The sequence below is a fragment of the Gekko japonicus genome, unplaced genomic scaffold (assembly GCF_001447785.1).
Source record: "Gekko japonicus isolate JY-2015 unplaced genomic scaffold, Gekko_japonicus_V1.1 scaffold441, whole genome shotgun sequence".
Taxonomy (NCBI): Eukaryota; Metazoa; Chordata; class Lepidosauria; order Squamata; family Gekkonidae; genus Gekko; species Gekko japonicus.
In genome coordinates, this window is record NW_015172017.1 from 538377 (window position 1) to 552994 (window position 14618).

Below are 14618 nucleotides of genomic sequence, written 5' to 3' on the forward strand. Positions count from 1 at the left end.
ACAAAAATGGGCATTTTCATGATGTATAAATCCCAAACTTCTTCTTTTAATCAACAGGTCAGATGATGACGAACAAATAGCTCTCGTGTTAACCACTGGTGTAGCCATTCTGAATTTGAGATTCCTTATATCGGATTGTTTGAAAAATACAGCAAAACAGAATTTTGATAAAGACCTCGAAACGAACTCTGGAAACTCGAGATGTTCGTCATCATCTGACCTGTTGATTAAAAGAAGAAGTTTGGGATTTATACATCATGAAAATGCCCATTTTTGTCATTATTCTGTAAATTTGTGAACTCATTGGCCACCTGCCAGGCCTGTAGAAGGTGGAGAGACAGAGGAAAAGATTTGCGAGGCAGGATTGGGCGGGTTCACCTGGGGAGAAGGCAGGTGTGCCCTGGCCATTGAGCCAGGTAGTGCTTTTAAGTGACCCGGATGGGCCAGGCTCACCTGATCTCATCAGATCTCGGAAGCTAAGCAGGGTCAGACCCGGTTTATGCTTGGGTAGGTCCAGGCAGGGCTTTTCTTTTTTTTCCCTGGAAAACCAAGTGCCAGAACTCCCAAGAGGGACATGAAGGAGGAACACGCAGGAGTCTTTGAAACAATAGCATGACCTCTTAAACATTTTTTGAGAATTTTGTTTCCACAAAGGGGTTCCGGAACTCCGTTGCACCGTGTTCCCCCAGGAAAAAATCCCCGGGTCCAGGGTTGCTATGGAGAAGCAGGCAGCGGCAAACCTCCTCTGAAAGTCTCTTGCCTTGACAACCCTGTGGGGTTCCCATCAGTGGACCATCAGTCGACCACCAGCACTTTTAAGTGTTCTTATCAAGTCCAAGTTCAAGCTAGCCTTTATTGACACAAACTGGCAATACAGACTATACAACTTAAAAGCAGATTGAAAACACACCTATTAAAAATACTAGGTCTCTAGACTGTACAATTTAAGAGCGGGTTAAAACACTCCTATGAAAATGCTATGTCTCTGGGGTCCTTTGGCGCAGCTTTAAAGCAGAGTGGAGAAACTTGGCCACCTTCTCAGTGATGTCAGAACAGAAATCATGTAGAGGTCTGTGTCCCTTAAGTGCATCCGGGCCATCTTCCCTGTAGTAAAAGGGATCTCGAGACTCAAAGGGGGGGGGGAGCAGCTTTTATTGGCTAAGCTGTATAATTTCTAGTGCTCAATATCTAACATCCTGTTTTTAATCTGTTGAAATGCAGCAACAGAGGGCAGCATAGACGGTGATTCTATAGATAGACCCAGTACTTTGATTTTCCCTAAATGTATGCAGACCAATTTGAAGTTTGGTGTAGTGGTTAAGTGTGCGGACTCTAATCTGGGAGAACTGTGTTTGATTCCCCCACTCCTCCACTTGCCCCTGGCTGGATGACCTTGGGCAAGCCGCAGTTCTGATAAGAGCTGTCCTTGAAAAAGAGCCGTTTCTGTCAGAGCTCTCTCAGCCCCACCGACCTCACAGGGTGTCTGTTGTGGGGAGGGGAAGGGAAAGGAGTTTGTAAGCTGCTCTGAGACTCCCTTTGGGTAGTGAAGGGCGGGGTAGAAATCCAATCTCCTCTTCTTCTTCTTCTTATCAGTGCAGGCCTTAATTCCCTAGTGTTCATCTGTGGAGATAAAGTCAACCCTGCACTAGATTGACACATGAGATTAAAACGAGGTCAAAAGTGGACACTTCAGGACCAATCCCTCTTTTTAAAAATCCGCACACTCCTTCTGTAACACGGGGATGTCATTCCAGGGGAGGTTTGCTTAGGGAGAAGCCTGTCTAAACGCTGTTGAACACCAGAGGGCAGCGAAACAGGGCCTAGCAAGACAGAAAGGGGTGAAAGCATCTCCCAGGGAAGGAAGGGGCTTCAGGGAATTGATTTCACTGCTTGATGTGGAATCCAAGAGTCTTTGTCGGGGTGTGGAGAGAATCCGTCAAACGAAATGACTGGGCTTGGGAATGAAGAGCAGAAAAGAAATCAAGCGAAGGGGATTCATTTGGTGACGAGAAGCAGGGAGGAGGATGCACGAGGATCTCATCCTCCCGATGAATGTGAACGTAGCTGAATTGAAGCACTTGCCGTCGAAAGGAAGACACTCGCAAACTGCATGGGGTTGGGATTCCCGTGAATTGGCCAAAGGAATGTGTACGTCCTACAGTGGAAAAGTGGAAACGTCCCCAAAAAGCAGAACTGAACTACCTGCAAGAGATGGGGGAAGCTAAACACGGTGGGGCTGGATCCCATAAATATCTTCCACTAATAATAACAACTACCATATGGCAGTATGTGTAGCATCGCCAGGAGATCTTAAGATTGTCTGGCAGCCAGAAGTTCTAGCTCCTTTAGTATTATGCACCACTAAGGTGGCGAGCTAGGGTTGTTTTTAAGGCAAGCGATGTTTCAGAGGTGGTTTTGCCATTGCCTGCCTCTGCGTCACGACCCTGGTATTCCTTGGTGGTCGCCCTTCCAAAGACTAGCCAAGGCCGGCCCTGCTTAGCTTCCGAGATCAGGCTGGCCTGGGCCATCCAGATCTTCCACTAATGGTGGTGTTTTAGAAAGAGCCTTCTGCTGGTAGAAGGCTGTCTCGCATCATGGGGAAGTACTGTTGTTAGTGGGCTTGGGATCCAGCCCTTTATCTCTTATCTGTATCATTCTCAGCTGCTGGTATCCAGCTATCAGACTCAGGAAAACAGACCAGTAGCAACCGGTTGCCCTGACCCTGAATAGCCCAGGCTAGCCCGGTTTCGTCAGATCTCGGAAGCAAAGCAGGGGTCGGCTGCAGTTAGCACTTGGATAGGAGTCCGCCAAGGAAGTCCGAGGTTGCCACGCAGAGGCAGGCGGTGGCAAAACCACCACTGAACGTCTCTTGCCTTGGGAAACCCTACAAGGTTGCCGTAGGACAGCTGCGACTTGACAGCACGTTATGCACAGACACAAACACGGCAGCAAGTTGGTGTGAGCTGCTAGTGTAGTTGTTCCCCTCTTGAGACACCCGGCTTCCAGGGTAAAGACTGAGAGCGTGGAAAATGAGCCTATAACTCAGGGCTGTCAAACGTGCGGCCCGGGGGCCGGATCAGGCCCCCGGAGGGCTTCTATCAGGCCCGCAGTGGAACTGGCTGCCTTCTGCTTCTTCTTCCAGTTCTGCTGCTGCTGCATCATCGTAGGTTTGCAGCTTACAGAGACACACCTGAACAGCACACTCAAGATTGCAACAGCACAGACATTTTGATGCAATAATTCAGAGCAAGAGGTGTCAGTTATCAGACACTTAAATAAGCAAAACATTGCAAGAGTGCTAATGTTTTAAGCATGCTTTTATTTTAAGTAAAAACCTTTGTGTTTGTGCCCTTGATAAAGTTTATATCTCCGCTACCTGGCACTACTTTTTATGACACACATGGCCCGGCCCAACAGGGTCTCACTTATGGCAGATCCGGCCCTCATCACAAATGAGTTCGACACCCCCTGCTATAACTAGCTCAGTTCAGATTGCTGGCAAGGAGCAAAACCAAAGTGCTGATAAGGAGCACTGCAGTAATTCAGTCCTGTAGTTCTGGACCGGAGACGAGACTGCAGAAGGAAAAAATACAAAGCAGGAGCAAACTTCCAACACGCGACACGCAGGGGTCATTTCCTGCGGGAGTGCACAGGAGCAGAGCTCTGGCAGTAAGGAGCCCAGGGGGCAGGCACGTGCAACAAGCCCCGCCCCCAACTCCCCGCACCCCTCCGTCGGGCCCCCTAGTCCAAAACAGTCCAGTGACCTTTAAGACCAGGTTTTATTCAGGTACAAGCTCTCCCTCCTCTGTGAGGGCAGATTTGCACGTTCCCCCCGCCCCCAATAGCTAGCAATCCAAAACAGTCCAGTGGAGCCTGAGTGGTGGGTTTTGCCTTCCGACACACTTCTGGTGATGTCAGGGGGTGCGGCCTATGCTAATGAGTTATGCTAATGAGCTCCTGCACCTCCTTTTCTACGAAATGACCCCTGGCGACACGAGACACCATCCTTGAGGACAGGCTCTGGGGATCCAGCCGAGTATTTCGCAGGAGGGAACTTCGCCTTTGGGTTCTATGAATGAGCTCCACAGCCCTATGCCACGGAGCGTCCCCTTCCTTTCCTGCCAGCACTCCTGTTTGCACAGGGTCGTTTTCAGCCAGCCCTCGGGCAATTGGAAGTGCTAGAGGAAGCGGAAGCGTGCCTTGCAGCAGAGGCAATCAATCATACACAGAATCTATTGGAAACAAACGGAAGCACCAAAGAAGCAAGAATATGTGAATAAACTGTTGGAGACGGCTGAAAATGACAAACTGTCATCGTTGATGAGAGGGGATAACAGACCCAACATTTCAAAAGACGTGGAAAAAACTGTATGATTGGTACAATATAAATGCATAGTTTAAAGTAATGAAATTTTTGGTGTTATTATCTCTTTTAGTTAAATAGAAACTATGGTAAAAAGATAAGAGTATACAGAAACTTAAGCAAACTTATAGAAATTCTTTATAGTAATAGAGTTATAAGAAAATATACTGATCTCTTTGTATGTTTTATGTGTGTAAGTGGGTGTTTGTTATGTTGTATGTTTGTTTGTTGGTGTATAATATGAAAAATAATAAAAGTGTACCTAATGGATACTTTAAAAAAAAAAAAAACATACACAGAATCCATTCGTGGGATCCTCCGAGCTCCAATCTTTTCTCGACTCACTTCCTTACCGCACGCCAGAATCAAAGAAATTAGCAGGCCCAAAATGCTGCCTTCCCGTTGCCGGTTCACCCTCGCTGGCTCATCAGCCGAAACCCAGTTGGTCCGAAGGGATTGCCGTCTGCGATCCCTGCTTCTCTAACCCTTTGCTTCGTGGTCCCCCCAGGTGAACATCTCCGTGCCCCAACCCGAGCAGCAGTCGGACATCATCAAGATCACGGGCCTGGTCCCCAACGTGGAGCGAGCCCGGGCGGGTCTCTTGGAGAGAGTCAAGGAGCTTCAGGCGGAGCAGGAAGATCGGGTACTGCCAGCGCACGGCGTGATGAGTGCACCCCCCTTCGTGTGTCTTTCCCCCCACTGGTTCGCTTCTACTGGACAAAAAGGGCCTTTGGCCAATCTAACGGCTGGGTGTGTTCTTTTTGTGGTGTCGTCACAGGCGTTGCGAGGCTTCAAGCTCACCGTGAGCGTGGAGCCCAAGTACCACCCGAAGATCATCGGCAAGAAGGGGGCGGTCATCTCCCAGATCCGTAAGGACCACGACGTCACCGTCCAGTTCCCGGACAAAGGGGATGAGAATCAGGTGGGTCTCTCGTCTTCAGTGGTGGAGTTTGGCTCCAGGGGGGTCATGGGACAATCTTGCCGAAGTAGCTAGCCGATGGTCATCTGAGATTGGGTGGTGACAAGCGGAGGGGCCTCTCGCCGCTCCCTTTGCCTGCGGGTTCAGAGCAACGCTCCCTCTAAGCTGTGGAGTCTCGTGAGCAAAAATTCTACTTTGTGAGCTACTGGCATTCATGTTGTGAGCGAGCGGTTTGGCTGCTGCATAAGTCAGTTTTCCCTGGAGCTTTTGGCGGATGAGAGCCAGTTTGGTGTCGTGGTGAAGTGCGCGGACTCTAATCTGGGAGAACCGGGTTTGATTCCCCACTCCTCCACTTGCAGCTGCTGGATGACCTTGGGTCAGTCACAAGCTCTGGCACAGCTGTTCCCGAAAGAGCCGTTTCTGTCAAGAGCTCTCTCAGCCCCACCCACCTCCCAGGGTGTCTGTTGTGGGGAGGGGAAGGGAAAGGAGTTTGGGTAGTGAAGGGCAGGGTATAAATCCAATCTCTTCCTCCTCTTCTTCTTCCTGAGCTAAGACAAAAACGTACAAGCCAGAGGCTAAAAAACTGTGAGCTAGCTCACACTGACTCAGCTTAGAGGGAACACTGGTTCAGAGGGGTGTGTGTGTTTGGCTGTGTGCTGTGGAAGCCTTCAGTCCCCAAAGGCCAGACTTTCAGGTACGAGAGATGATATTCAACTTGCATACATGTCTTCAGACACCTTAGCTTAATAACAAGAGTCCAGTGACACCTTAAAGACTTCACAGATTGAGTAGAGCGATCCATGCCCGCTCTGACTACATCATTGATTCTGGTAACCGGCTTTCATTTTCACCTGGGCTGTGCAGCATCACACACGTTGCCCCTGGGAAACTGGGCCTTCTGGCACCACCGGATAACAGTTTTGCCCTTCTCTGCGGCGCTCCAGGTATAAAGTCTCTCTTCCTCCTGAAGGGGGCAGTAACGTCATGCATTTGGTGAAGTGGACCCTGGCTCACGAAAGTTTACACCATAACAAATCTTTAAGTCTTCGAGGTGTCAAGGGCAATGTTCCCTCTAAGTTGTAGAGTCCTGTGAGCAAAAATTCTACTTTGTGAGCTACCGGCATTAAAGTTGTGAGCAGGTGATTTGGCTACTGCATAAATTAGTGTGTTCTGGAGCCATCCTTCCTGAGCTGAGACAGAAATGTGTGAGCTCACACTAATTCAGCTTAGAGGGAACACTGGTCAAGGGTCGTTGTTTTGTCTGCTCCCACACTAACACGGCGACCCCTCTGGAACTGACACATTATCTTGTACTGTACAACGGCCTTACAAGGTTGGCCAGGATTTGATCACAGCTCCGTGGCTCAGTGGTAGAGCATCCGGTCCCCGGTTCAATCTCCCAGCATCTCCTGTTAAAAGGATCGGGATGAAGGCGATGTGAAAGACCTCCACCTGAGACTCCGGAGAACTGCCGCCAGCCTGAGTAGGCAGTACTCACCTCAGGGGTCGTTTCGTAAAAAAAGAGCTAGGGGAACTTATTAGCATAACTCATTAGCATATGCCACACCCCCTGACATCACCGGAAGTGTGTCATAAGGCCACACACCCCGCCCCCAACGGCCCCATGAGGGGCCCGGCGGTGGACCTACAAGGCTGGCAGGAGTGCAAGGAAGCCCCGCGAAGGCCCTCCCTGGCCCCAGGCAGGCAGGGGTGGGGAGAGGCAGGGAGGAAGCAACTTACCTTCCCTCTTCTCCTGCCTCCTCCTGGCTGAATGAGGGCCGGGAGCGGGGCGGCCGGAAGCAGGCGGCAGGGCTTCGTCATGTGCCACGCACCCCCGTACCTCACCCAGGGGAACTGCAATCCCCCGCGATCCCCCCCGAAATGACCTCTGACTGACCTGGATGGACACCAAGACCGATTTCAAACAAGAGCTGCGCCGTGGTCGCACCTCCCTTTGCCCCGCTTCTATTGGTCAATTTCCCACTCGAAGCCGCGCGGCTGCATTTTGACCCGCGGCTTCAGCTGCGGTTTTGTGATCCTCAAAAAAACAGGATCACGAAACCGCGGGGGAAATCAGGCGAAGCCGCAGGTCAAAATGCTGCCGCGCGGCTTCGAGTAGTGGGAAATTGACCAACAGAAGCGGGGCAAAGGGAGGCACGACTGCGGCGCAGCTCTTGTGGGAAATCGGTCCAAGAGTCTGATTCAGTATAATGCAGCTTCACAATATGCTCCTGGCCTCGGTGTTAATGCTAGCTTTCAAATCGGGTTGCTCTGCACATCGAGTGAGCTGCAAAGGATGGGTGAGGAAAACATATCGACTCACGTTAGATCCTCACTGCTGTGTAAGTCCAAATTTCAGAACTTCAGAAGATCTGAGCATTTTCTAGCTTTTGGGTTTTTCATGGGTTGAACCCTGAAGTCAGCCTTTTATGTTTGGCTAACCAGGTCCACTGCAGCGCTGCTAGACCTTCAGACCCTGGCCAGAATTGGCTTTCATGACTCTCTCTTGCAAAGATGTAGATGAAGTTTCTGGTTTCCTTGAGCTCTTGGACTCCTTTTAGTCTTGCCGTGTGACAACAGAGTCCCGCTTCAGCTCTAACTTCTAACCCATCTCGGTGTTCCACCGTAAGAGGTTTGGAGAGACAGGGACTTTTCTTAAAGACCAGGGGCTGAAACAAAACGTCCCAGCCTCACTCAGATTCCGGCAGGCTGCCTTTTGACTCGCAGCCACCCTAACACCAGTGCTCCCCAAACAGGACCTTATCACGATCACCGGCTACGAGAAGAACGCCGAGGGGGCCCGCGACGCCATCTTGAAAATCGTGGCAGACCTCGAAGAGATGGTCAGCGAAGACGTCCGGTTGGATCACCGGGTCCACGCCCGGATCATTGGTGGGCGGGGCAAGGCGATCCGCAAGCTCATGGAAGAATTCCGGGTAAGGGCCAGGCACCACTGGTGCGTGTGTGTGTGTGTGTGTGTGTGTGTGCAGGTGATCCTGCCTGGGACGTGGGGTGCAGAGCCCAAGCTTCACACTCCGGAGAGTCCCAGGTTCGGCCTCTGGCCATTTCCCGTGAAAGGTTGCAGGTGTCAAGAGGGACCTTTCTCTAGGGCTGCCAAGTGGGGGCGGGGAGCAGGTAAACCCCTGCTTCGTAGGCCCGATTTCCGCCACCGCGGAATCAGGCCCCGGGGGGAACTCTGCCCCCCAAAGCGCAGCGTGGCTGCGTCACCAGAGGTGACGCAACCACATCGATCACGTTGGGGGCGTGGCCCCGATCGTCGGAGGGAAAACTCTATGGTTTTCCCTCTGACGATCGTGGCCACACCCTCAACGTGATTGACATTGCGCATCACTTCCAGTGATGTGCTGGCGAAGCGCGTGTGCACACACATTCTCAGACGGCTCCCGGAGAACGCCGAGGCTCCCCCGCTGGTAAGAACTTCTCACTTGGCAACCCTACCTTTCTCTGAGACTGCAGAGAGCCACTTCCAGTCTGAGGAGATAGATGGGGCCAGGGAATTGGCTTACTCATTGGCCCAGTCGGCTCATGGCTCAAGCATGACGTGACCGTTGATAGCAGAGACGTAGCCACTCCAGGGCTGTGATCCGTTCACCCACCCCGCTTGGTTGAGGCCCTGGCCTGGATGGCCCGGGCTAGCCAGATCTCATCAGATCTCGGAAGCTATGGAGGGTTGGCTCTGGTTAGTATTTGGACGGGAAACCACCAAGGAATACCAAGGTTGCTGCACAGAGGCAGGCGATGGTAGCTGCTTGACGGCACTTTCCACCACCACTTGCTTAACGTAATAACGTAATAAAGATTAATGATAATAGCTTCATTTATAGCCCACCCTTCTCCCTAAGACTCAGGGCAGATTACAAAACGTGAAAAGGTGTTCCGTTTGACCACAGAGACCTCTAGTTCATAGCACCGGTAGGACTAGGCTTGCAAAGACGGGAAAACAATGTAAACAGTGTAAGGGAACAGAAACACTTTCGCCTTGCTGGTCTGCAGTAGAACAGCTAGATTTGAAGACCAGCTAGATTTGGAAACAGCCAGATTTGGAGACCAACTAGAGTTTCGGGGTTTACGCTTCCGAGACTCAAAGCTCGGTGATTCTCGAAAGCTTACACCCTGAATCTCTTGTTGGTGTATAAGGTGCTACTCAGGGCTATTTTTGGGCAGGAACGCACAGGAACAGAGTTCCGGCTGGCTCCCGAGTTGGCCACGCCCAGCAGGAACTCATTACCATAATAGGCCACACCCAACAGCAGGAACTCATTCGGATTGGCTACATTAGGGGGGTGTGCCCTAACATGCAAAGGAGTTCTTGCTACAAAAAAAGCCCAGGGTTTTGACAACAAACAAGGTAAACAGAATAAGAAGCAAAAGGTGGGTGTGGCTGGATGACCACACTTCTGGTAACATGGGAATGCGGCCTAATGTGCTAATGAGCTGTGCTGTCAGGGGTGTGGCCTAATATGCTAATGAGTTTCTGCTGTTGGTTGTGGCCTATCATGCTAATGAGTTCCTGCTGGGCTTTTTCTACAAAAAGAGCCCTGGTGCTACTGAACTAGAGTCTAACTTGTTCTCTGAGTACGTTTCAGCATTTTATGTATTTATGTTTTAAACGACTTTATTTTAAGCAATTCATAAGTTTATGATAGGTTTTATTGTATTTTACTGTACTTAATTGTATCCTTGAATGACTGTATTTAATCGTATCCTTGAATTGCTGCAAGCCGCCCTAAGCCCGCCTCGGCTGGGAGGGCAGGATATAAGTCAAAATAATAAATAACAACAACAACAACTAAGACGCAACATAGCATAAAGGAGAAAGGGGGTTACAAAAGTAGAGAATGTTATAATAGAGAAAAAGAGGGGGTGATGAGCACTTCAGTAGACCTCAGTATTATCCCGTATAAGTGACCCCCCCCCTCCCGGGGTGTTCCATTATACTAGATTAATCCACAGTTGTATTCTGTTAATACACAAACATGCCCTTTTCTGAACAGGTGGACATCCGCTTCCCGCAGCCAGGCTCCAGCGACCCCGACAGAGTCACGGTGACGGGGCTGCCTGAGAACGTAGACGATGCGATTGACCACCTGCTCAACTTGGAAGAGGAATACGTGAGAAAGGGGGGGCGGTATTTGTGCGGACAGGGGGAGCGAGGTCCGTCTGGACAGCTAGCGGGGAAGACTGGGTGAGGATCTATTGCTCTGCTCCCTGGGAGGCAGTTAGTCTAGAACCTGGGAAGCTGAGGTTCGAGCCCCACTTCTTCCATGCGCCTGGGCGCCCGCTCTCTCCCAGCCTACCTCGCAGGCTGGTTTTATTTATTTATATATTAGGTTTATAGCCTGCTGTCCCCTGCACAACGAGGCTCAGAGCGGGTGGCAACAGGATTCTTGAATTCTTGACCTTGTGCAGATAAAACGAGGGTGGGGAAGTCGCATCTGTTGCCCCCGGCTCCTCAGCGGTCGATTTACCTCTGTTGTGGCTGTAGCTTAGCAGGGATCAACGTTGCTGCAGGATGCTATGGCGACACCGTTAATGCTAGTTGTAGTCGCAGAAGCCTAATATGACTGACCTAATCAGTTACAGCTATTTATCACTAGCAAGATAACTATTATATATATATATATATATATATATGACCCGAGTTGCCGCATGTTCGAGACCCGGGTGCCGCATGACGGAGTGAGCTCCCGTCTCTAGTTCCAGCTCCAGCCAACCTAGCAGTTCGAAAGCAAGAAATTGCAAGTAGATAAATAGGTACCACTTCGGTGGGAAGGTAACAGCGTTCCGTGCGCCTTGGTGTTTAGTCACGCCGGCCACATGACCACGGAAATGTCTTCGGACAGCGCTGGCTCTTCGGCTTTGAAACTGAGATGAGCACCGCAACCCTAGAGTCGGACTCGACTGGCTTTCGAGCAAGGGAGACCTTTACCTTTTTTAAGATAACATCATGGCTCTGCAGAGGACATGCTGAAACGGGTACCACTAGAGGAGGAGTAGACGTGTGCTGGCCCCCCCCTACACACAGAGATGCAGAAGAAAACAAAAAAGAAGGGGAACCAGCGTACATGAAATGGTACAAAGCACAAAAAAACTGGCTAAAGATAAAAAAAATATAAAAAGAATATTTAATGCCGAGTTCAATAATAGTCGTATAACTATATACCAAGGTGTTCTTAATGCCGAGTTCAATAATACAGTCAATATAACTATATAAAGCCAAGGTGTTCTTACAAGAAACAACAATAACACAGAAAAATAGAAAAATAAAGTCCCAAAAATTTCAGTGTGTCTCACTCCTATTGTATTGTACTTCCCTAGTCCAACCTGCCATATGTTCATCATAGAGTGGACTCATATAGTTCCTGGAAAATCCATATAATCTTGAAATCCATAAACCATAGAGACGCGTAGTCCGGATGCAAGCTCCCATGTTTTGAATAATTCTTTTTCAAAACCAATAGGCTCTACTGAGATTGGGTCTCACTGTAACCTATTGGTTTTGAAAAAGAATTATTTGAAATGCAGCGGTTTGTATCCAGATTACACGTCTCTATGGTTTATGGATTTCAAGATTATATGGATTTTCCAGGAACTATATGAGTCCGCTCCATGATGAACGTATGTCAGGTTGGACTATGGAATTACAATACAACAGGAGTGAGACACATTGAAACTTTTGGGACTTTATTTTTCAGTTTTTCTGTGTTACTGTTGTTTCTTGTAAGAACACCTTGGCTTTATATAGTTATATTGACTGTATTATTGAACTCGGCATTAAATATTCTTTTTATACATTTTTGTTTATCTTTAGCCAGCGGTTTTTTGTGCTTTGTACCCTACACACAGTTGTCAGGTCTTAAGCACAGAATCTGCACGTGTCGAAGCTTTTTCCCTGTAAGTGGCAATGCTTTCTCCTGTCGCGGCCCTAATCGCTTCCTCCAGTGTTCACAGGACGGTCTCTCGTTGCAGATGATGGACGTGGTGGAGACGGAAACCATGGCCGCGTACATGAAGCCCCCCTCCCGCTTGGAAGAGGAGCCCCGGGGCCCGGCCAAGGGCTTTGTGGTGCGAGATGCCCCTTGGAATGCATCTGGGAATAAGGTCTGCCTTAACACTTCCAGCTGCTCCCAGGCCGAATTGTAATGTTGGTTAACCAATAGAAAGACGTGACACACCCTGGAGGGGGAGGGGACTAGGACTCATCCAGGTTCCTGCTCTGTAGAAGCTCCGAGTTTGCCAGCTTTTCCTCCCGAAACCATAAGGACTAGCACCTTCCCTAGCTTCCTATCAAGCATCGGCTGCATATCTCCTGTTAGCGGGCTTGTGTGCAAATCAGAAGGCCTGCGTAGGGTCCAGGTCTCGCGTTCCCTTAAGCTGACTCTTCTTCTTCTTCTCCTTGTACGGTTTCAGGCTCCAGACGTGAGCAGCGCCGAAGAGTTTCCAGTCTTCGGCTCGGGTGTCGTCCCCAAGCAGACCTCTGTCTGGGGCCCCAAGAAGTTCTGAGCTAGGTGGGGAGGGGAACGTGGCACTCTACCCGGCCAGGCGTGGCTCCTGTACCTCCCTCAGGCACTGTGGCGGCTTCCTTGGCACCGCCGGCGCTCTGCCCAGCCTCCTCTCGCTGTCGGGATAAGCGGCCGACTCCTGCACTCCTCATTTCTTTTTTTTTCTCTCTCTCTGTGACTCTGTGCAATCCATTGACTGATCAAAAGCCATAGCCTCCCATCCCCTGCCTCCTTCCTCCCGTGCCCCCCTCCCTTGAGCCAAAGCAGGCTAAGGTTGTAAGCACACAGATGGGAAAAAATAAGCCTCCTACGGCGAGTTCCTCTCTCTCTCCCCCCCCTCCATGTCAAATTCAGGGCATTGATCTATCCCAGCTCCAAAAGGAGCTGGCAAGACCCGACCCTCCCCGTGTCCTTCCGGGCGTGGAATATCCTGGTGCACGTTCAAAAACCCTCGGTGGAGGAACTGAGCATTTCCGGGCTCCTGCGCTGAAGATGGAGAAGCTGGCCGATGGCTTAGAGTTCCTCCAGACCGGCTTGGCAACTCGAGGGAGGTGGCTGAACGTACGCTCCAAGCGGGCAAGATCCCTTTCCTTCGCCTCCCTGCTGGCAATTCCAGTAGGGTTTTTTTTTCCTTTTTTTATAAGGGGTTATCAGGATGGACGGGAGGAGGGTGGGGGTGAAAGCAGGCAGGGTCCACGCGACGGCATCAAGGACCAAGGGCCTTTGGTTCCCTGGGGCCAGAATTAAACCTCCTCGCAACTGAGGTGGCACTTTCGAAAACGTCGGCACTCGGCGAGCTTCCCGTCGGCCCTCCGCCGCTCAGTTCAGCCCTAGCACACCTCCCTCCGTAGAGTCTGTTGGCACTCTTTTTTACTTTTTCCATTTCCTCCCCTCCCTTCCCCGCCCCCTTTTTTTGCTTTTATTCCCCTCGTGTCTTCCTCAAGTTGCACTTGCTTTGAAACGTTAGGAAAATATGCAACGTTGAACAAAAAAGAAACAAGAGACAGATGCTCTTTACTCCCCCCCCCCTCTGTTTCCAGTCCCCTTCCCCCCCACCCGCATTCAATTCCAGATTTAAAAAACAAACAAACTGTGACTTCTGGATTTCTGTGTGCGTGTCTACGTGTGTGTGGGTGCGCGCATGTGTGTGAAGGGGTGTGGGGGGGTGGGAAAGCGAGCACAGCGGCTCTACCTGTTCCCCCGATCCGATTCCCTCCCGCTTCCCCGCCCCGCGTTGCCGTGTCCGTATGACAAGGCAAAAGGAAGGGGGGGGAGCCCTTAGCCGAGTCTGTGACGGCAGGGGTGGGGAGTAAAAAAACAATTTAAAAAAAAAAAAAAAAAGCGAAGGGACACTCTTGGCCTTAAAGACAAAAGGAGAGGATTACAAAAAAAAAATTTAAAATTTAAAAAAAATAAAAATAAAGTTGGAGTAAGGAAATATGCAAACTCTGTAGGTCACGCGGTGACTGTGGACTTTTCTAATTCCAAATAAAATGGAGCGGAAAAAACCCCCGCCTGCCTTGAATCTGCACGTCTTTTGGGGGCGGTGGGGAGAGTGGTGGGGGAGTTACCTGCAAGCTCTTGGACGATGCCGCAAACGGGTCATTTCGTAGAAAAAGAGGTGCTGGAGCTCATTAGCATAACTTATTAGCATAGGCCACACCCCCTGACATCACCGGAAGTGTGTCAGAAGGCAACACCCACCGCTCAGGCTCCATTGGACTGTTTTGGATTGCTAGGTATGGGGGGGAACGTGCAGTTCTGCCCTCACAGAGGAGGGAGAGCTTGTACCTGAGGGCGGGCCGGGGGGGGG

General features: G+C 50.4%; 1 protein-coding gene across 2 annotated transcripts in view; it reads left to right on the plus strand.

The window, feature by feature from the left end:
• Positions 1-14317, plus strand: part of LOC107118185 (vigilin-like) — a 99324-nt gene extending 85007 nt beyond the window's left edge. For both annotated transcript variants that reach the window (XM_015420464.1, XM_015420465.1), the window contains exons 23-28: positions 4872-5006; positions 5142-5285; positions 8039-8218; positions 10298-10414; positions 12273-12404; positions 12714-14317. In XM_015420464.1, the coding sequence (XP_015275950.1) occupies positions 4872-5006; positions 5142-5285; positions 8039-8218; positions 10298-10414; positions 12273-12404; positions 12714-12806 (801 nt within the window). In that variant the 3' untranslated portion in view covers positions 12807-14317. The remainder of the gene's footprint in view (positions 1-4871; positions 5007-5141; positions 5286-8038; positions 8219-10297; positions 10415-12272; positions 12405-12713) is intronic.
• The last annotated feature ends 301 nt before the right edge of the window (positions 14318-14618 follow it).